Consider the following 20,140-nt stretch of genomic DNA (forward strand, 5'->3'; position numbering starts at 1 on the left):
ATTCCCTTTGATGTTATGTATCTCTTTAACATAAATGTTCGCGACATACTCCTCTCAGATTACTTTAATTTATAATTAGGCGCACACAGAGTATGTATCGAGCCGTTCAAGTGATGTAGCACATCAAAGGCGAATTCTTCGAGTCATGTTCAAATTCCACACTCTACATACAGTGTAGATATTTTTAGAACCTGTACATTATACGCCATGATCAAATGATAAAATAACATAATACTTAAATACGTTTCTGAATCCATTCCTAAGTTACGATCGTAAGCCTCAAATATAATCATATCCCTAAGAATTTGACCTCGATGATCAACGGGAATGGTAAGATGGCTCTACTAGTTCTCACAATATTGGCTATATTCCCACGGGGCATTGCCCTGTGTACTTATGTTTTATATCATTCATCAATTAATCCTTTTCTGTACTCTTTCCTGTGGCTGGGGCACAGAATCGGGAGGATGAATCACCTGCATTTAAGAATTTCGCCTCGATTTCGTGTTGGATCCTCCGATTCTATTGCGCCGCATTTATAATAGTGAGGTACCACCCCTAAAATCTACGATTCTAGGCATCTAACAAAGGAGGTTTTGACATTTACCTACGAACTCGTCACATAGGACGATGAGGATCAATAGAAGTAGATCATAGGATAGCACAAACACCGCGGCGAGGTAATGTCAGCCTAATCCTTCCAAGAGCGATTTTTTAAAAGGAAAAATGACAATGCCAATATTTTCATTAGGTAAGAAGCATAGAGTCTTATATTACAACCTAAACTCATAGCAAAATAGGAAATCTAGATTCGTCAATGGTGTAGATAGACGTGACTGGATATTGAAATGATAGAACAATAGCGATGGCTGAATGACGCTAAACTATTTCTAGAGATCCTAAGGATATTTTGAGAGACATAGGTTGGGGTTACCGTTACATCGAGCGCACCGGATGACCTCCCTTATCGTCAACTTGGACAGGGCTTTAGCGGTAGTTGGTTACTTCCGGCTCCCAGTCTAGTAGCCCTACAGCCACCTTGTGTCGATAGCTTGCTTATCAGCACGTATTCGGCATACGGTGCTTGCTGTGTTTCCTTTTACGACGGAAAACCTGCGATGTGATCGACGTCATCGCCTTCCCTATCTATCGTTCAAGTTGTCTATAGAATTATGTCAGCCTTGGGCGACAGCGTGACGCGAATGGCATGTGAGACAGGTGTGCCTCTCAAGGCCAGGGAATGACTCGATCCGCTCACGACGTAACAGAAAATGACCTCTCGGCCGGAGTGTGGTGGCATTTTAAGGAAATATTATTTATATACAGACTATAAGTATGAATTTGTCTCTCGCAATGATACTGGACCTTTCATCTAAAAGAAAACAAGGAAGCATGCTTCGGCGTTTAGTTCATCAGTGAAAATCAGTCTTCAACTCATCAACTGATTGTTTTGCGACACCAGCAAAATGTCCGACGTCACAGACGTAAAGTCCCCTCTCCTTTCGCCAGAGACGAGAACCTCCGCCCCCTCGTCCGGGTCGCCTTCCGCGCCAAACCCATCGAAAGCCCCCGCAGCAGCAGCAGCGCCCCAGAAACCCGACCCAGCAAGCCAGCCGCCAGATCTAGCGCGCCTAAAGCCGATCACGAGCCTAACCTGGGGGGCGCCGGCGGGCCTCTCCCCGCGCGGCCCCAACGACGAGAACCTGGTGATCTTCCGACGGGCGCTGGGGATCAACTACCACCGGGAGGCGACGGACAGCGGGACGCTCGAGGAGGGGCGCAAGACGGCGATCGGGATCTACCGCTCGGTGCTGCGGACGCAGACGCACAAGACGATCCAGCTCGCGCTGCTGACTGCGTTCCTGTACTTCTGCTACTTCGCGCAGATCGTCATCGGCGCCGTGCTCACCGCCATCGGCCCGCACTCCGCGCGCTACGAGACCCTCATCACCGTCCTCGGCGCCCTCAACACCGTCATAGCGGGCATCCTGGCGCTGCTCAAGGGCTCCGGCCAGCCGCAGCGCGTGGAGAAGGACCGCGTCGGCTTCCGCAGGCTGCAGGACTGGATCGAGGAGACGGAGGCGCTGCTGGCGGTGGGCGTCATCGGCCGCAATAGGAAGGAGGTCGGGCTGTTGGTTGAGAGCGCGTTCAAGAGGTATAACTCGGCGAAGATGAGCGTCGAGAACAATAGCCCGGATTACTACGCCAATCAGCCGGATATGAGCGACGATATGACGGATGGGCCTGGTAATGGGAGTGGGAAGCCGCCGATTAGGTCTATTCAGTGATGCGTGAGTTTTTCTTGGGTTCTTTTACGTGTACTTAGGTAGCTACGGAAAGGTTTGGTTGACTTGGGGGTGTCTTGGGGTTTTACATGGTACATTAGAAGGTTAGACATCTTCATCAGATTATAGAAGGCGTTCTGGAGCCTTTGCATGTACATTAGTAGGTATGGTCTTTGGCCATTGGTTGAGGAGATCATCAACTAGGAACCTAGGCAGTATATAGTTTCTTTCTAACCTAGTAGCCGCGCGAAATGCAGAAATATGATACCCTACAAACCATTGTTTGAGTTTATTGAATAGAGTACTCAGGGGCTTGGGCCACGAAAGCTTTCCCTTCAAGCTGTAAGTCAAGTGTACGAAGATTCCACGAATTCGTATACCAATACGTCTAAAATGATATAATGAGTTGAATGCAGTGGATGCTGATATCGGATCAAAGCCCTACCTAACCTAGTAGGTAGACATAATGATATCCATGCCTTCACCGTTTTCCTACTTAGGACGAGGACCTTATTGATATGGAAGTGCTACTCTACGACAGCCGCACCCAGGTCCCGAGATACAGTCAGATAATAGTTATCTGCTAAAAAGGGGGGGAACTGCCAATAACCGTAAGACCTAGTAGTTTTCCTCTGTGGGGGGCTCCAAGTCCTATCTTACATCAGACCTATCCAACCTGTTGCGTCCCCGGTGTAGGACAAGCTTGGCTGAAGAGAAACGGTGTGTAGGTGTGGCTGCATCCAATAATTGCTGACAGGAGTGAGGAGTCTATTCGTTTTCAGGAACGGTGCAACGTCTTGTCATATTAGGCAACGCTTATAGTATCTAGGCAAAGGTGAAGCCGGTTTTCTGAGAATTGCTTACCCGCCCGCTTGAGTAGAGGGTTTACTTACTGGTGCTGACTTTGGAGGCTCCTCTTATGTAAGGCTAATGGATGCTAGGTGTTAATAGTATTGATAGCTGTGAACTAGATAGCTCAAACAAAGAAAAACGAGCCATGTAAGTAACACCATCTCTCCAAACGGTATTTCGTTAAATGCTGACTGTTAATACATTAACATTGAAATTTCAACCGCAACCATTGAGACTATTGCTGGGGCCAAGGCAATGCAGAAGCTCTGGTAGCGTAGGTTAACAGGTAGTAGGTAGAAAATCATCCAAGATGCAAGCACAAAAAAAATAAAACTCTAGGGGTGAACCGAAGTGACGATTATTAAGCGATTTAGTTGCAGACAAACATAAATACACAGAAAAGGGGGATATACGGGAGACTGTGTCGTGGGTAGTCAACAAATCATAGGTAGTAGCAAACGCCTATCACCTTAATTTGACTGATGCTGCTATTGTGCCACCAGCCTTAATGATTAAGGGGCAAATGGACTCATGGCTATCTCAGACTCTTATGCGTCTTCTAAGGCCGGTCTTCAGATATCTATAATTTTCATAAGGCGAAACCTAGAAGACGCAGAACAGCATCGCTGGAGACCATAAGGCTATATGCCTATGAATGATAGTGTTTTCGTTCTATCTAGTAGACCCCTACCAATTATAACCATTGGGAATTTGGAGGATTAGAACCGCAACTATCCGCTCTTTCGCAGCGCGCCCCTTTCTCTTAGTCCAGGGAGAAGACAAACGTCAATTGTGTTGATACTGTTGTATAATAACTGTCAATTAGTTGATAGCCAACTTTAGGTCGGGATTGCTGCTGTAGGTCTTCAATTAGGAGTCGCAAGGCCTCAAAGGACAGGTCCTGGTCTCTTCCATCTTCTTGTCGCGATATTATCTAGCTTAACTACACATTATTTCCGCCAAAATAGATGGCTGTGTCTTATAGATAATTCAAAAATGAAGCCCTTTGGTGATACTTGCATAAACGGGCTCGAAAAGGTTGTTGTGATAGAGGTTACCCTGATTACGGGGCCCTATCCACTAGGTTAGATATCTACCTACCTACTAGGTATCTAGGTAAATTGTATCCGTGAAAAAAAGCAACATTGGAATGGCATCAATACCTATCTTGTTCCTAGTAGCGCCCCATTGTGATAAGAGTAAAGAAGTTTTGTCAAGCCACCTTCCATAACCGGTTCGGTTTAAACTATGCCGTAGCGAATACGACCGTGACTCTCGTGGGTAGATTAGATCAAGGAACCGACAACATTAGCGCACGCAGTATTTCCTGGATGGGAAGTCGTTTGATCAAAGATAGATCTAGACTGACCTTCCCTGCCACGGTGGGCTGGATATAAATGGCGATTTACCCGGGGCATATAAAAAGCTCGGTTCTGCCAATTTGAAGTGTTGTCTTGGAACTTCATTCAACGGTATCTTGAACTTGCCTACACAGCAATTACGCCAGCACGATGCTGATCACCACATTCCTCATATCGCTCCTGGCGTTCGCCGGACAGTCTTCCGCAGCGACATGGTACTTCCTGCGGTACTACCCAGCGTCCGGACAGAAGTTCACGTCGTTCTCCGGGGAAATGGCCATCCCGTCTCTGCCCAAAGCCGGGGTCTACTACCTATGGCCCGGTCTGCAGCCGACAGACAACAGCGGCGTCTACCAGAACGTGCTCGACGGGCGGAGCGGCACCTGGTGGATCGGGTCCGGGTGGTGCTGTTCGAACCCCAGCCTGCCGTGGGGCAGCGGCTTCAACACTTACGCAAACGAGAAGGTCACGTTCAGCAACACGCTTGATAGCAACGGCTCGGGCTGGACGTCGGTCTTGACGCGCCAGTCTACGGGACAGAAGGTGACGGATAACTTTGCTTTGGGTGAGTTTGGATTGCGTGACTTGGTTCAGATTGATGATGATCTGAATGCTATCTGTTTTTGACGGAGAATATTGACGTATACACTTAGCTAGTAAATCGTTCAACCAGGTACTATTTGCCATCGAATTGTACGTAATCCTACTGGTGTAAGAAGTTGAATACAGAGGAAACTAATATAGGGGTTTAGGACCGACGTAAGCTGGGATTTCGGCCCACTCGCCTTTACAAACGTTGTAATTGTGAGTAGTATTGATACTCTTCTCCTATCTTGCTTTTAAACTCCAAGGCAATTTATACATCTCGGAATGTTCTATATAATCTAGACTCAGGGGTAACGACACGATGCTAACTGCGAGTAGACAAGCACTGGGACAGATTCGAGCTGGTGCAACAACAAACCGGAGAACTACAATGGAGCAACTACGTACTCGATCTCTGGCCTGAGTGCAAGTGTCAGTGGCAATACGGTAACCTGCAAGATCGCGTCGGTTATTCTTCAAAAACCAGCTTAACTCATAGGAATGATTCCCATAGGGGGTATCAAGTTTGTTTATATTCGTAGACTAGTTAGTTAGCTAGGAGGTTCTCCTAAGCGCAAAAGAAATATAGAAAATTTAGTTTCAAGGACTGTTGACCACATGCCCTCCATATAAGAGCTTATATGCTCGATTTTATGGTTTAGTCCACTATGAATACATCAGTTACGTACTAGGTATGTAAGTGCCTACCTAGATACCTAGGTATATGTTACAACGTAGATATATGGAATTTCTGAAGACATCAGTAGTTCAAGTGCTTCAACCGTGTTCGTAGGAGACTCTTTATGGGCCTAACTCTAGCCCCCACCAGTGGGGTTGTAGCTCATAGTGAAGCATCAAAGCTGTCTCCATGGCCTTCAGGTTGATTCCGTAACGCGACGCAGAAATCAAAACTTTTAGGTATTTCGAGTACCTACCTAGGTACCTAACCTAGGGCAGTACACAGGGCTTAATACCATGGATGCCACAGAAGCGAAGTGCCGCGGGTGGTCTGGGCCCCACCCCCTTAATGCGTGCCTTAAATCTCAGGCATCACGCTCTACGTCGTCGCTGCTCAAGTACCAAAGTACCTTGTACCTGCCAATACCCTGAGGTAAAACTTATATAGCCCAGTTGTGAATTATTCCAGCACCTCCAATCTACGGCCCTAGGTTCAGAAATGGTCCCCTGGCGCAGCGGTAGTAGACGTGAAGAGATAGAAAAGCCTCCCAAGGCTTTTCGAAAGGTCGAGGGTTCGAATCCAACGCAGGGCGGCAAGCCTGACCACTTGCTCAGGTCAACTGCTGAGGATGAGAACCCGAGGCTTAGCTTTTGACATTTGGTTTTTTTTTCAATTAAAATTTTCGTTTTTTTCAATTCATTTTCATCCTTTTCCTACCTATTATTTCGAAGGGAATCGCTGATGCCTTTTGGTAAAAAGAAAAGAAAAAGAACATTCCGATACTGCGCTTTCTACTCTGCCACCTTTCGCTAGTGTTTTGAGAGGTGTATATCAGCGCTCCCATTACCTTGTAGCCTGAAAGCATTTGTCTAACGAGCCAGAGCTGTGCTATATGTAGATTGCTTTACAGATTGCTTCTTGACAGGTGAGAAGTGGAATCTCTATAATTGAGGTTATTCCCAGTCTTCGTTAAGTGCCTTCCAAGGTTAGGATGTCATTCTTACTCCCCCCTGGCTTAAAGTTACTGTAGTCCCTATTATAGGTCTTCCAGTGGATCTCTAGGTACCTATGGTCGAGCCCCGGGTATGCTTCATTCGCACTTGTTGATCTTCGGGGGCTTGGGTTGTTCAGATGTAGCTAGATATTATTATAGAAAGGAAATGGTTAGGTTGTAAGGTTGGGGATAACCTCAATTGTAGCAGTTCTACCTATCACCTCCAGTGCTGTCAAGAAACAATCTGTGCAAAATCCACTACTAGTACAACTCAAGAGTTAGGTGGATAGCTCACTCCGTGATTCGCGTCACTAGGCTGTGGTATTGTTTGAGACTGCTTAGACGACCTAGCAATTTTTCTCGATCCGTGATTCAAGGAGTTGAGGAACTGCACGATAGAGACAGTGAAGAGTAATCTTGATTTTGAGACAATTTGGAAGCGTAATGATACCTATATTACATCTGACTCCGACCATCAATCAATCTCACCACGTATTAATTCGTCGAGCACCTTGTGTACCGATATTATGAGTGCCCGGCATAAAACATGTTCGTAAGCAATGTGCTTGTAGTACGACTTATAATCCCATCTCAATTCCACCTGAAGCTTCTGCATTTGCAATCTAGAGTTCATCAACCATCCCCAATGTCATTCAAGCGATGAGCTCCTTGTTCTGGAGCAAGTCAAATGTAGGCTTCGGCAAGGTCATATCCTGTCCCGATCCGTATCTTCCCTCGGCATGCTTCTGCTGGACATATTCCAAAGCCTTGGCCTGGACTGCGGGCCAGCTCAGCTTGGCGGTGCCGACGACCTTGCTGTTCATCTCCGCGAGGTACAGCAAGACGTTGATGACCCACGAGCGAGAGCTGGTGTGTTGCTCACTGTAATTAATGGCAGTGATCTTGAAGATGTCGATGAGATTGACCTCGTCTGTGACCTTGGCAATGACAATGCGGGCGAGGAGAGTCACGCCGACGCGGATGTCGTCGTCAGGGATTGTCTTGTAGCGCCATCCTTCAGTATGGTGGTGCTGGATGAAGTATCGCGTTCCGGGCGCCTTTTCATTGCCCTCTTCTTTGGGGCCAACGAGAAGAGCGAACGCATATCTAGATGAGGAGACTTGAGTTAACGAGGAGCAACAGAGTGAAAGGAGTAGAGCTTACTTCTCGTTCTCTCGCCCCGAGGGGTAGATGGCGAGGTACAAACGTTTCTTGTTTGCAACCATGATTAATGATTCTTGAGAGTATATGATATGATATTCTTGACTACCTACTCAAGTTTGTGGGGGATTGTGTGTATGATAATTTGAATCACAACGATGCCCGAGAAACCCAAGCTGATTTGGGTAACCGGAAATCAAATGATGCTTGAGAGAAGAAGACCATCCAAGACCTGATTGTTTTGGAATTTAATTATGTTAAATGTCAAGTTTGTGGCCAGCAGGTACACAGGTGTCTTTGTGGATTAACAACAAGTATGTAAACGACCATACACCCTCGTAAGATATCGAGACACGACAGCGGAGTCGATTTTGTCCTGTTCATAGGTGCACTACACCTATTGTATCAGGGCACTACAGTAGCAAAGCCATAGGACATGCTGGCACGCCCCTGAACACTTGTTGTGTCATTATCACCCACCCCTTTTCGTCTTTCTTTGGGATCCCTTCATAAGGGGATTCTTTATCACTATCTACATGCTCTAGTAGAGAGAGGTATTGGACAGCTTTCACCACGATGTTCTACTGTTGATCTATAGTATGAAGGTGAATAGGTAGGCACCTAGGTATCTAGTTAGTCTAATGTACGAATATCTTCGACGTACTAAGGCCTGTATCAGAGCCTCATAAACGTTATACAGCTGAAAAATGGTATTCTACCTGCCCACCTAGTACCGCATGAAGCATCCAGAAGGTAAGTAATAAGTATCCAATATCAAATTGGTACTTCGAGTTGAGGAACAAGGCATGTAGATACATCTTAATAAGCCCCATGATTACCTAATCAAATAGTTGATGATTGCTGAAAATAATCGATTATAACTCATATCGAAGCCGAGATGTTAACGGTTATTTAGGCCAATAGCCTTCTTCGACACCTAAGATATGTTCTATCGTAGGAATTGCCCAATAGTTGTATTTCAACATGGTACAAATTTTCCGTACGTTGATTGTTGGCGTTTCCCTAAGCGCGGGTGAACAGCTAGGGAGTGTTTGGCAAATATTGTTGAAATAGGGGTGCACAATTAGTTGCGGATGGAGGAAGTGCCGATCGGTACTATTTATACAGTCTCCAATTGCCATCAATGCCATGTGATTGCTTGCCTACGTGCGCCTAAAGGCGGAAATTGATAATCATGGCGGTGCAAGTACCTTCCATTTCCCTTTTTTAAACTTTTACTTTACATATGTAGTACTTTAGATGGAAACTTAACTCCATCAATAACTTTTCTTTTTGCTTTGTGCCATTCACCTGGGACTCCAAAGTTTTGGGAAGTTGTTGACTGTTTAACTGATTGATTTTCGTCAGATCTGACTGACCTAGATCGATCTCCCCTTACATTTTCTTTTTTCAATAAAGCTGGTCTTGGTAGCTACGGATAACATCAAAATTATTTGCTTAAGACGGGTCCCTCTTTCTTATCGGTGTCAATTGTCGTCATCGATCACAAAGTCCCCAGACCCCCAGTCCCAGTTCGAGATTTAGTGAAGCCCATTTTTCAAGGTCCCGGATTCGACCAACAACTTTTCCACTCGACCTTTGAGCTTCTACCTACAGTATCCAATCCGTGTTGATTTCCCAACACCTTCCAAAATGTCTTGGGAACTCACCCGGCGTCGTATCGTTCGCGCTGTCAATAGTAAATTCATATTTGATCGCTTTGTACGTCAACCGATCTCCGGGACTCCGGAAATTCCTCCGCCCTAGCCCTATGAACACATCCACTCTTGGCCCTCACATGCATCGTCGTCGTCATCGTGGATATCTATTTTCAAATTTCCACAATACCTTTTTCCTCTTTGAAATTTTATAATAATACTAATAATATAATTCTTCTATCTAGCCACTCCTTCATGCTGTTATCTTTTTCATCGAAATGGCTATTATCGCGCGCTTGGTATCGCGCTTTAATGCGTACTATGATGAGCGCCCACGTAATTATTCCCACATCTCTCACTATATCTTTTGCTATGCGCCAAGCTAATAATCTATCTTCCCTAGTCCTTACCATGATGGTAACGAATGCGGTTCTCGGAGGTATCGCCGACACTGTAGCCCAAAGCATTACATCCGTTCGAGAGCGAGCATTGCGAAAGCCGGGCGGTATTGCGAAGGATGATAACGTAGCCATCGAAATCCATGAGCTAGACCGAAAGAACCCTTGGAACGAGCATGACCTAATTCCCGACTCGATACACCTCCCGCCTCCCTTTGACTTTGAAAGGCTGACGAGATTTATGGCGTATGGTTTTGCGATGGCGCCCTTACAATACAAGTGGTTCAGCTTCCTCTCACGAGCTTTCCCCATGACCAAGACAAGCGCTTTCGTCCCGGCAATGAAGCGTGTGGCCTTCGATCAGTTGATCTTTGCGCCGTTTGGTATCGGGTGCTTCTTCACAGTCATGACCGTTGCAGAAGGGGGTGGCCGCAGGGCTGTTGCTCACAAGCTTAGGGACATGTATATCCCTACACTAAAGGCCAACTTCATGGTGTGGCCCGCTGTTCAGATCATCAACTTCCGTTTGATGCCCGTCCAGTTTCAACTTGTAAGGTTTACTTCTTGGTTATGGGTTTCATTTTCGATTACTAACATTCTACTACTACAGCCATTTGTCTCTACTATTGGTATTGCTTGGACGGCGTACCTCTCCCTTACAAATGCGTCAGATGAGGTCGAGCAGCCGAAAACCGCCCCCTACTCTCCTAACATCCGTCTCCAGTAAACCCACCTGCTTCCTATTATTATTAAAGTTGCGAGACTGTTTCTTTGCCGTATTGGGACTTTGCTTGAGAATATTATGGGCGGGCGTTGCGGCGTCAAAGAACACGGTCTCGATAGTCGACCCGGAAAATCGGCTCCATGGAGGACGATGGATATTCGTTCGATGTTCAGGGTCAAGGTCAAGGTTTGGATTCAACAGCTTGGTATAACCAACGGTGTACCTAGAAGCAAAAATCAGAATTATCATATCATTAGCACTCATGTCGTTTCTAACTCTAAACTCTATATCGTCGTATTGGGAGCGTCTTGATCCTTGTGCAGAAGCGCATACATGGATATCTTTAGGGGCGACTTGAAGTATGTACTTTAATACGAACTACTCCTTACTGGATGAGAAATCGTGTATTAGTATGTATGAAACAGCGATCATGATATGTTTCGTAATAGGATTCATGCAGCACATATTATACGGTGGAACACGGCGACTTAGAATGGGCCGAGGATCGTCGAACCACTTATAGAGATTATGTTTTGCAGTAAACGGAGAATCGCGGGTCTTCTCGTCTCAAGCATCGGAAACCCCCTATAAGTAGATCTTATAACTGCTGCACATATTTATGAATGGAAGTACCTACTCACTCATTTTACTTGGGTGGGTACCTACCAGCTTGGCGTATCGGGCATTGTGGATCAGGACCACACCAGACGCCAATCGAATGCAAAGGACGTCACCCGTCAAGCTCATTGACCTCACCCCACTACGTTTTAGGGGAGCTGATGTACCTGCTACCCCTCCAACCCCTCCATCGTTGAGATTCAAGGTTGCTGTATGTACTTGTAAAGTCAAGATTATTAGTCCGGTCTTCCTTCTACTGCGTGTTTTTCCTACCGGACATCCTTAAAAAAACAACATTGAAATACCGCAACCTTTTTTTTGAATTATTATTCCTAAATCTTTCTTCAGACGAACCTCCTCAAGAAATCTCAGATAACAAAAAGGAATTAATTGAGTTGCATATTCCATTTTCACCAAAATGTCTCTGTCAAACAAGCTCTCCATCACGGACGTTGACCTAAAGGGCAAGAGAGTGCTCATTCGTGTAAGTAATCTAAAGTTAAACATTAGAGATTGAATTTCTTGACTCGGCAAACAACTGGTTTGGGTATATCACGCATTTATATGTAGAAAGTACTAATAAAGAATCTTTCTAAAAGGTCGACTTCAACGTCCCTCTCGATGCTGATAAGAAGGTTACAAACAACCAACGAATTGCTGGTGCCGTCCCCACTATCAAGTATGCCATCGACAACGGCGCCAAGGCTGTCGTATTGATGTCCCACCTTGGCCGTCCTGATGGCAAGGTCAACCCCAAATACAGCCTCAAGCCCGTTGTCCCCGAGCTCGAGAAGTTGCTGGGAGTGAGCGTCGAGTTCGCCCCAGACTCCGTCGGGCCTGAGGTCGAGGCTATCGTGAACAAGGCAACCAACGGCCAAGTTGTTTTGCTAGAGAACCTGCGTTTCCACGCTGAGGAAGAGGGTTCTTCCAAGGATGCTGAGGGAAAGAAGGTCAAGGCCGACAAGGCTAAAGTTGACGAATTCCGCAAGGGATTGACTGCCCTTGGTGATGTCTACGTCAGTGAGTATCCCCTCTCATCCCAACCCCACCTGATCTCAATGTGGTGGTGAACAGGCAATGACTAACCACCGCCTCCCTAGACGATGCCTTCGGGACTGCCCACCGAGCACACTCTTCCATGGTTGGTGTCGACCTCCCCCAAAAGGCTGCTGGTTTCCTCATGAAGAAGGAACTGGACTACTTCGCACAGGCTCTTGAGTCTCCCAAGCGCCCCTTCCTCGCCATCCTAGGTGGTGCCAAGGTGTCCGACAAGATCCAGCTGATCGACAACCTTCTAGAAAAGGTGAACAGCATTATTATCTGCGGTGGAATGGCCTTCACTTTCAAAAAGACTCTCGAGGGTGTCAGCATCGGCAACTCTCTCTTCGACGAAGCCGGATCCAAGAACGTGGCCAAGCTCATCGAGAAGGCCAAGGCCAACAACGTCAAGGTCGTGCTCCCCGTCGACTACATCACCGCCGACAAGTTCGACAAGGACGCCACCACCGGTACTGCCACCGACAAGGAGGGCATCCCCGATGGCTGGATGGGTCTCGACTGCGGTCCCGAATCCATCAAACTGTACAAGGAGGCCATCGACGCCGCCCAGACCATCCTATGGAACGGACCCCCCGGCGTCTTTGAGTTCGAGAAGTTCGCCAACGGCACCAAGGCCACGCTCGATGCCTTCACTGCCGCTGTCGGCGCCGGCAAGATTGGTATCATCGGTGGTGGTGATACCGCGACCGTGGCCGCCAAGTACGGCGTCGAGAGCAAGTGCTCTCACGTGTCGACAGGTGGCGGCGCGTCCCTTGAGTTGCTCGAGGGCAAGGCGTTGCCGGGTGTGGTCGCCCTTAGCACGAAATGAGGGTTATTGGGGCCATCGGTGCGGTTATGAGGCATCGGATCACTTGGCTACCTACTAGTAGCTCCCTGGCTACCTTACCTAAATGAGTACTTCTGGGCGAGAGTGACATATCAGGTTTCGGGACGCTGGTTACAGTACCTACAGTACCTACCTAGATTAGCCAGGCGGCATCGGTATCCTTTTCATCATTTTTTATTATTACGATTTTGATACTGAGATTAAAGAGTTTACGGGAAAAAAGAAACGGAACGAGATTCTTTATGAGAGTTTTTTTGCACCTACACGATGTTGATGCCACATAGATGAATACAATATACCAAAATATAAGTTTAGACGTCGAACATGTATATGTCATTTTAAGATGTTTGTTAGTGCTGATGAGAGTGCCGATGAGTGTAATTCCTATTCTTGTAGTTGCCAATAGCATCAACACATGAAGGAAGGATTGTGTTAGAAAAGTACCACTGCGTCAAATGTAGAATACGTGCAAGTACGTGCAAGTATCTTAAATACTTGCGTATATACTATTTGTCGGATAGTCATCGTGGTGTATGACTGTATGTACGCCTGGCTAGGTAGATAGTATGGGTTCACGAGTCCAGCTGTTCGAAACATGTATGCCTGTCTTACGTGTGTGTCTATTAGGTAGGTAATGAAGCTCTGCTATTTCTTTTTTTTCTCCTGCTTGTATGCTTGCTGTCCCATTTGAATATCTTCATTTCTACCATCATCCGTTCCTCTCTCTTTGTGTGTATAATGTATTCATGGGGACGAGTCCGCAGACTGGATAATTGCAGAGTGGTTCATGTGCTTTACCCAGCCCTCGGGCCTTGTGAAAAATGGACGGACAGGTAAGTGTAGCTTTGCTTCCAGGCGGATCTTCCCCCCCGATTGAGTGAGTGAGCGGCTTAGTACGATTCGTAGACGAGGAAATGTCGGGGTAGCTGGGTAGCTAGATAAACAGGTCTGCTACACATAGTCCTGGGATGTTATGGGTTTATCGCCGCTTGGAGGACTCGACTTTCTTAAGCTCTTCTCTGTTGGTTGGGTTGGGAGTGTTAGTTGGCTTGTCTTTTGCCTTGTATTGTAGACTTGGGTAAAGGGGGGAGTAGGGTGGGCTGCTATGTATGCTAGAGATGCATATATATGTGTATGGGTAGGTAGGTAGGTAGGTAGGCATGTGGATGGAAGGTCAACGAACCTCAACTGCGTGGAGAAGTCATCGGTAGTATCGTCATCATCCCAGCTCTCCTCCCACAGGTGCTGCGTCGTGGTGCCGTCGCCACCTGTTGTCGTTGTTGCTGCGGCTTCGGTCTCCTCTGCTGGCCAGTCTACGTTTTGTGCCACATTACGTTAGCTGGTTGCTTGATAGAGTATATATTCTCCGAGTCTAAAAACAGATGCTAGAAGCAAACGTAGCAAACGCACCTTCGACGGGAAAGTCCTCGAACTCGTCATCTTCCTCTAGTGCGGCGGCCGACTTTTGCTGTTGGGGTTGCTCTGGCTTCGCGGCTTCGGCTGCGGGCTTGTCGCCGGATTGCTTGTTTGTCGGTGCGGCCATAGCTCCTGTTTTTTCTTCCGTAATTTCCTGTTTGTTGTCGAGGATTAAATTCCGCGTCTCGTTACAGATTAGTATGAGAAGAGGAAATTTATGCGGATGGCTTGTCTCTTGCGATTATTGGTCGGTTTGTTTGTGGTTTTCGGCAAGGCTGAATGTTGAAGTGATGCTCGAACAAAAAGAGACCTCAAGTGACGGAAGTGTTGCTACTCGATTAGATAATACAGCTCCGGTACAGTACATATATGTCATTAGTAAGATTAGTAAGCTCGTTTAATGCATAGGTACCTAAGTACTGTACAATACGAAGTAGACGAGAATCACGAGATAAAGCAAGATAAGGTTAAGGCCGATACTACGGTTACAAGTATTAACCTACTGGTAAGTGCAGAGCTTAAAAAACCACAAACATTCCACCGTTGTCTAGGGCTTAATAGGGCTTATCCCCGAGCCAATTACTTTACATTCCGAATAATTGGGAAAACTGGATGAAGAGGAGCTGAACAGCACTGATAATATAACCCCGTACCACGTAAATACTTCCAGAGTCGATGCTACAAAGAGTGGGCTTACTTATACTTCTATGTAAAGTTCAAGGTTCTACTATATACCAGGCACTCCGTAGGCTTCGTGTCGTTGTTTAAATTGTTGATCTTCCCGCCAATTACCTATTACGTATACCTATATCATCTATCACTGAGCCTCCTTCTTGCTGCATTCTTCGCCTATGCTCGGTCGAGTTAGGCTGTTAGGTTGTTTGTTAGGTACCTATCAAGCCTACCTGGGTATATACCGACTTCTACTAACCTAACATCCATGCTGCCTTGTAAATCCTGTCTGACATAACTCTTCATCTTACATAGTACCATACTAGCATTGCGTACAACAGCCAACGTCTACGATACTTACCTACATAATACACATCCATCCCTTCCTGTCTGGTCCCGTTCCCGTTGCCGTTGCCGTTCCCGTTCCCATTTCCATTCCCACTTTGTTCATACTTACCTACCTACATACCTAACAACTATATGGTACCCGTTTGGTGTGCTATATAGTATACACCCAAGCCCAAGTACCTGGCTGGCGATAACGTACTATACACATAAAAGTCCGATCTAGCTTAGCACTATATACTTAGTATTTACTAGGCAGCGGATACCTACGCAGCCTTTGTTTAGTCTACCGGCTTTTAGAACGTCATTCCGGCCGTCCCTGAAAAAAGGGTCACAGGTAACTCGGTAAATAGCAATTTCAGCTCCGACGCACGAGGCAATATCTGGCTGGTCGTCATTTACATAAGCTGTCCCAAACTTATAACAACAGTGTCGAACCCTTCACTCACATGCCCTAAAAACTGCTTGTTTTTACGCCAAATTGTGGCGTTTTAAGAAATCAGAAGGAGCCTACTCCCTGTGTCTTTGTCAACAAAGCCGGATTCTTCGGCTACTCTTTTTAATTTAAAAAAAAAAAGACTCGAGGGTGGTTACTGTCAACCTCGTAGTCAAAATAGTTCCTACCCTTTTCATAATTTAGAAATTTATGCCCCTAAATCTATCACCATGAGGGCATGGTTTCGGGGCTCGGCCCCTAAAGCTAGTGCGGGCTCGAGCCCAGCAGCTTCCCAGACGGATCTCCGTGCTCGCGAAATAGCCTCGATGGAAGATGCGATGGCCAGTACCGCTCTGATCATGAATGACGATATCGACGGCGCCGAAGAAAAACTGCGGAAGGGGGATTCGGCTTTTCATCATCTTGGATTGAGTATTTGTATGTTTATGAGGAGTATTCTGGGTTTCGAAAAGGCCTACATGGTCGAAGCGAGCAATCGTCTCTACGAGTGCGAGACTATTGCCTGGAATCAAATGAAGAAGGCCCAGAAGGAGGCTGGGAGTTCTAATGGGGCGGAAGACAAAATTTACCCCCCAGGAAGTGAGTACGCATTGGTTATCGCCGATGCGCAACTTATGTCGGCCATCATAGCCGTACTACACGAGAGCTTGACCGAAGGTCTCAAGGGCTTTTACAAGCTACGAAAGGCCTTCATCACACTCGACGGAATTATGCAATCAGAAACGGCATATCTCAAGAGAAAGGGGTTGCATTCTGATTTTTCCAAAGAAAACATTGAGTCGTCTTCCAGCTCAATTTCCGGTGGACACGGTAGTTCTAACGACACTGATGACACCGACCTTGAGTTTGTAGACGCGGATGAGGGACACTCTGGAACACAAACGCCTCTGAAATACGAAGGCCACCTTTCTAAAAGCACTGATACGCCTGAGAAGCGAATGAGTAAATTATCTATAAATTCAAATTCCGCATCAAAACCGGGAGGTACGAACAGGCCAGTAAGTCCACCTACGCGAGGTGGGTTTAAGAGTGGCCCCGACTCGGAGATCTTCAGCAATACTGTCGACAGTTTTACCCATAGCGGCGTCAACATGTGTTACGGTTCTCTCTTACTCCTTCTTTCCATGGTTCCTCCTACCTTCTCGCGTCTCCTGTCTATAATTGGCTTCACGGGCGACCGTGAGCGCGGCATAAACATGCTTTGGCAGAGTTCAAAATTTGATAATATCAATGGGGCTGTAGCAGGCCTCATGTTACTGTCTTATTACAACGGTCTTCTAAGCTTTGCCGACATTCTTCCCTCTGAGAAGGATATTAGAAATGGTGCTGTTATTGGGTACCCGAAGGCTAGGTGCAGTGCTCTCATAGCTCAGATGCGCACCCGATACCCGGAGAGTGGATTGTGGCGATTCGAGGAGGCCCGGGTTCTCAGTATCAGCAGGGACCTACCTGGCTCTCTCAGACTTCTGAAGAGTAATACGAAGTCCAAGATGCGACAGGTGACGGCACTGAACAATTTCGAAATGGCACTAAACACCATGTTTGTACACGACTACCCCGAGATGCGCGACAATTTCATCCGCTGTATAGAACTTAACGACTGGAGCCCTAGTCTATACTACTATATTGCCGGATGTGCCGAGCTAGAGATCTACAGGAATGCCTTCCATAGCGAAAAGAAGGACGAGACTCGTATCCAGCTTCACAAAAAGAAGACTAATGAGCTACTACGCAAAGCACCTACGGTAGCTGGAAGAAAACGGTTCTTAGCTAAGCCTCTACCCTTTGAGGAATTCGTCTCGCGGAAGATGCAAAAATGGGAAGATAGGTCCAAGGAACTAGGCATTGACCTCGTCGACGCGATCGGTGTCAGCCCCACGGAAGAGGTGATATATCTTTGGAACGGAACGAAGAAGATGCAAGCTTCGGAGCTCGAAATGTCGAAAAAGGCTCTAGCCTGGGATCGACTAACGGCGCCTAAGGAGGCACAGACAAAGATCAGGAGTGAGATCGACGAGCAGGCTGTGCGGGATGTCTGTCGGGCTTCGGTCGCACGGTCTCTTGGTAACTTTGACGAGGCCCGCGAGCTGCTAGATACTGTATTAGCTATGGATAAGTAAGTCATCACTACCTAGGTTAGTACCTAAAAATGAAGAACTCAACTAATAAACAAACAATAGGCTGGCATTTAAGGGCCCAACCAAAGATGACTACCCGTTGCCTGGTGCTCACTACGAAATGGCTGCCCTCGCCTGGAACGAAGTCCTGAATCCTGAGCTCCGAAAAGACGTAAACGAAGAAGATGAGGAGGGTTGGTTACGAGAGAAGGTGAATGAATGCCAGTCATGGCTCGAGAAGGTGGCTAAATGGGAGGCGTTTGTCCTGGATGCCCGGATCGGCATGCGTGTACAGACAGGTCTAGACACAATTCGGTGGTATAAAAGGGAACATAAATAAGCGACTGCTTAGATTTTTGTAGAGGTATAGAGATTATGCGTCTAATGACATAGCTAGGGGCCTGTTGTAAGGCCGTTTGGGTTATGAGCACATCGATGATGGGCATCTCCAGGTCGGTTTGCATTGGTAGGGTTAGGGCATACATATATGGCTGGGAATAGAAAGGAGTCAGCTTTGGAACCATTGTCCTTCATCTTTTGTCAAACCCCCCTATCTGCCTCCTTACTTGCTTACCTAGGTACCTACTCATTTAAATGTCTACCTACCTAGGTACTAGGTATCTATCTACAGGCCTAGATGCTATATAAGCAGCTACTAGCCAGTAGGTAGGTAGGTAGTGATCAGGGGTCCAACTCCTTATGTCGACCATCCTTGGAAACCTAATATGGTACTACGATGAGTCTTGTGATAAGCCTCAGAGTCTATCGACTGAGCCAATCGACTCATGAAACATGCTCAAGCACCAACTTTGTAATTGGATCCCTACACTGGGCTCACATGAGCAAGGAGATACCCCCTAGTGCATGATATAACGACATACCACATCGACGACCATGAGGGTTCTCAGGTCGTATTATGATCAGATCGTCGACTCACTGATTACTGATTGACCGGGGTGTTTGTTTACCTATATAAAGCCAGCCTGCTTCCCTTCATCTTTCCTTCTTCCTCTTCCTTCATCTCTCTTTCCCAGATCTCTGGCAAAGAAAATAAAAATTAAATAATACTGCTTTCATACAGCCCAGCACAACTTGGCCATTCATCCTCTGCCTCTACAGCTTTGGTCATTCTCCAAAGATATACATATAGAGCTCTCTATATATATCATCATCACTGGCAATTCACATTATTACTTCCCTTCATACTGCTTCTAGGTATTATTCTACGCCTTTCTTACATTACCAGATTGGCCGTGGACCGTGGTATTCCTCCTAAATACCCTCCTCTCCAACACCTTCTTCCCCAATACCTTCTTCCCCAATACTTCTCTCCCAAGCATTTCCTCCTCAATATCTCCTCCTCAATACACTCGTCTTAATTTACCTTCTTTACCACGCTCCTCCCCATACCTTCCTCTCAGCCTCTCTTGCCCTCTCTTCGTGGCGGCTATTCATCCCGCAACATTACGTGCTTGATCATTAATGTACCTCACTTAAAGATCAATACAAACCTCTCCTGAAACCGTCACGGAGAAGCTCTTGCAAAGTGATTGCCCAAAAGGCGTATATTAAGCAGAGTCTAATCATGGCTTGATGAGCTGTAGGCGCCGCCTACGCTACACTGGTAAGTTACTCCTATCTATTATTTTACTCTGGTATCAATTATCTTGCGTGTCTTTGTTTTGTTTTGGGGGGTTTTTTTTTCTCTCAAAAACGGTCATCGAAGAGAAGATCACACAATAATTTTGAGATATCACGATTCTAATGCGAAATATTAGGGAGACGAAGTGGTCAATTATCAAATCGAGAACGTCAAATGGCGAGGAGAGTGTTCCACCCCGCCATTTGTCGGAGGTTCTCCTCGGAGATGATGTTCCTCGTTCAAACAAAGTCTGATGGAATATCATATGTCGTGGACAGTTTCAGTAAGTTA

General features: G+C 46.4%; 7 protein-coding genes across 7 annotated transcripts; 5 read left to right on the top strand and 2 right to left on the bottom strand.

Moving 5' to 3' along the window:
* Positions 1-969: 969 nt before the first annotated feature.
* On the top strand, positions 970-2,765 carry GGS25DRAFT_484917 (uncharacterized protein). Its single transcript, XM_049260505.1, has 3 exons — positions 970-1,333; positions 1,388-2,627; positions 2,747-2,765. The coding sequence occupies exon 2, from the start codon at positions 1,467-1,469 to the stop codon at positions 2,286-2,288; it is 822 nt and encodes a 273-aa protein (XP_049117448.1). The 5' UTR covers positions 970-1,333; positions 1,388-1,466; the 3' UTR covers positions 2,289-2,627; positions 2,747-2,765.
* A 1,592-nt stretch (positions 2,766-4,357) lies between these two features.
* On the top strand, positions 4,358-5,672 carry GGS25DRAFT_484920 (uncharacterized protein). The gene is made up of 4 exons (XM_049260506.1): positions 4,358-5,063; positions 5,152-5,191; positions 5,251-5,302; positions 5,423-5,672. Exons 1-4 carry the CDS (start codon positions 4,649-4,651, stop codon positions 5,573-5,575), a joined length of 660 nt encoding a protein of 219 aa, XP_049117449.1. The 5' UTR covers positions 4,358-4,648; the 3' UTR covers positions 5,576-5,672.
* A 1,648-nt stretch (positions 5,673-7,320) lies between these two features.
* GGS25DRAFT_217825 (uncharacterized protein) lies at positions 7,321-8,354 on the bottom strand. The gene is made up of 2 exons (XM_049256922.1): positions 7,921-8,354; positions 7,321-7,863 (listed from the first exon to the last, which is right to left on the bottom strand). Exons 1-2 carry the CDS (start codon positions 7,980-7,982, stop codon positions 7,410-7,412), a joined length of 516 nt encoding a protein of 171 aa, XP_049117450.1. The 5' UTR covers positions 7,983-8,354; the 3' UTR covers positions 7,321-7,409.
* A 968-nt stretch (positions 8,355-9,322) lies between these two features.
* GGS25DRAFT_484928 (uncharacterized protein) lies at positions 9,323-11,234 on the top strand. The gene is made up of 3 exons (XM_049260507.1): positions 9,323-9,911; positions 9,979-10,523; positions 10,584-11,234. The coding sequence occupies exons 1-3, from the start codon at positions 9,854-9,856 to the stop codon at positions 10,698-10,700; spliced, it is 720 nt and encodes a 239-aa protein (XP_049117451.1). The 5' UTR covers positions 9,323-9,853; the 3' UTR covers positions 10,701-11,234.
* Positions 11,235-11,623: 389 nt separating this feature from the next.
* On the top strand, positions 11,624-13,258 carry GGS25DRAFT_217858 (putative phosphoglycerate kinase PgkA). The gene is made up of 3 exons (XM_049256923.1): positions 11,624-11,799; positions 11,915-12,335; positions 12,416-13,258. Exons 1-3 carry the CDS (start codon positions 11,734-11,736, stop codon positions 13,180-13,182), a joined length of 1,254 nt encoding a protein of 417 aa, XP_049117452.1. The 5' UTR covers positions 11,624-11,733; the 3' UTR covers positions 13,183-13,258.
* A 277-nt stretch (positions 13,259-13,535) lies between these two features.
* On the bottom strand, positions 13,536-15,091 carry GGS25DRAFT_484930 (DSS1/SEM1 family-domain-containing protein). Its single transcript, XM_049260508.1, has 3 exons — positions 14,611-15,091; positions 14,384-14,513; positions 13,536-14,219 (listed from the first exon to the last, which is right to left on the bottom strand). The coding sequence occupies exons 1-3, from the start codon at positions 14,741-14,743 to the stop codon at positions 14,180-14,182; spliced, it is 303 nt and encodes a 100-aa protein (XP_049117453.1). The 5' UTR covers positions 14,744-15,091; the 3' UTR covers positions 13,536-14,179.
* Positions 15,092-15,853: 762 nt separating this feature from the next.
* Positions 15,854-18,915, top strand: GGS25DRAFT_217928 (uncharacterized protein). Its single transcript, XM_049256924.1, has 2 exons — positions 15,854-18,206; positions 18,271-18,915. Exons 1-2 carry the CDS (start codon positions 16,300-16,302, stop codon positions 18,545-18,547), a joined length of 2,184 nt encoding a protein of 727 aa, XP_049117454.1. The 5' UTR covers positions 15,854-16,299; the 3' UTR covers positions 18,548-18,915.
* The last annotated feature ends 1,225 nt before the right edge of the window (positions 18,916-20,140 follow it).

This window comes from Hypoxylon fragiforme (assembly GCF_022984875.1).
Source record: "Hypoxylon fragiforme strain CBS 206.31 chromosome Unknown GGS25scaffold_4, whole genome shotgun sequence".
Lineage (NCBI taxonomy): Eukaryota > Fungi > Ascomycota > Sordariomycetes > Xylariales > Hypoxylaceae > Hypoxylon > Hypoxylon fragiforme.

What these genes read in the sequence shown, in the direction of transcription:
- GGS25DRAFT_484928 (XM_049260507.1), top strand. Translation starts at nt 9,854, where the DNA reads ATGGCTATTATCGCGCGCTTGGTATCGCGCTTTAATGCGTACTATGAT. An exon ending in GTACTATGATGAGCGCCCAC is followed by an intron (nt 9,912 to 9,978) that starts GTAATTATTCCC and finishes TATCTTCCCTAG; the next exon opens with TCCTTACCATGATGGTAACG. An exon ending in TGCCCGTCCAGTTTCAACTT is followed by an intron (nt 10,524 to 10,583) that starts GTAAGGTTTACT and finishes CTACTACTACAG; the next exon opens with CCATTTGTCTCTACTATTGG.
- GGS25DRAFT_484920 (XM_049260506.1), top strand. Translation starts at nt 4,649, where the DNA reads ATGCTGATCACCACATTCCTCATATCGCTCCTGGCGTTCGCCGGACAG. An exon ending in GACGGATAACTTTGCTTTGG is followed by an intron (nt 5,064 to 5,151) that starts GTGAGTTTGGAT and finishes GTATACACTTAG; the next exon opens with CTAGTAAATCGTTCAACCAG. An exon ending in CCTTTACAAACGTTGTAATT is followed by an intron (nt 5,303 to 5,422) that starts GTGAGTAGTATT and finishes AACTGCGAGTAG; the next exon opens with ACAAGCACTGGGACAGATTC.
- GGS25DRAFT_484930 (XM_049260508.1), bottom strand. Translation starts at nt 14,743, where the DNA reads ATGGCCGCACCGACAAACAAGCAATCCGGCGACAAGCCCGCAGCCGAA. An exon ending in CGAGGACTTTCCCGTCGAAG is followed by an intron (nt 14,514 to 14,610) that starts GTGCGTTTGCTA and finishes CACAAAACGTAG; the next exon opens with ACTGGCCAGCAGAGGAGACC. An exon ending in GACTTCTCCACGCAGTTGAG is followed by an intron (nt 14,220 to 14,383) that starts GTTCGTTGACCT and finishes CCCAACCAACAG; the next exon opens with AGAAGAGCTTAAGAAAGTCG.
- GGS25DRAFT_217858 (XM_049256923.1), top strand. Translation starts at nt 11,734, where the DNA reads ATGTCTCTGTCAAACAAGCTCTCCATCACGGACGTTGACCTAAAGGGC. An exon ending in GCAAGAGAGTGCTCATTCGT is followed by an intron (nt 11,800 to 11,914) that starts GTAAGTAATCTA and finishes TCTTTCTAAAAG; the next exon opens with GTCGACTTCAACGTCCCTCT. An exon ending in CCTTGGTGATGTCTACGTCA is followed by an intron (nt 12,336 to 12,415) that starts GTGAGTATCCCC and finishes CCGCCTCCCTAG; the next exon opens with ACGATGCCTTCGGGACTGCC.
- GGS25DRAFT_217825 (XM_049256922.1), bottom strand. Translation starts at nt 7,982, where the DNA reads ATGGTTGCAAACAAGAAACGTTTGTACCTCGCCATCTACCCCTCGGGG. An exon ending in TCGGGGCGAGAGAACGAGAA is followed by an intron (nt 7,864 to 7,920) that starts GTAAGCTCTACT and finishes CTCCTCATCTAG; the next exon opens with ATATGCGTTCGCTCTTCTCG.
- GGS25DRAFT_484917 (XM_049260505.1), top strand. Translation starts at nt 1,467, where the DNA reads ATGTCCGACGTCACAGACGTAAAGTCCCCTCTCCTTTCGCCAGAGACG.
- GGS25DRAFT_217928 (XM_049256924.1), top strand. Translation starts at nt 16,300, where the DNA reads ATGAGGGCATGGTTTCGGGGCTCGGCCCCTAAAGCTAGTGCGGGCTCG. An exon ending in ACTGTATTAGCTATGGATAA is followed by an intron (nt 18,207 to 18,270) that starts GTAAGTCATCAC and finishes AACAAACAATAG; the next exon opens with GCTGGCATTTAAGGGCCCAA.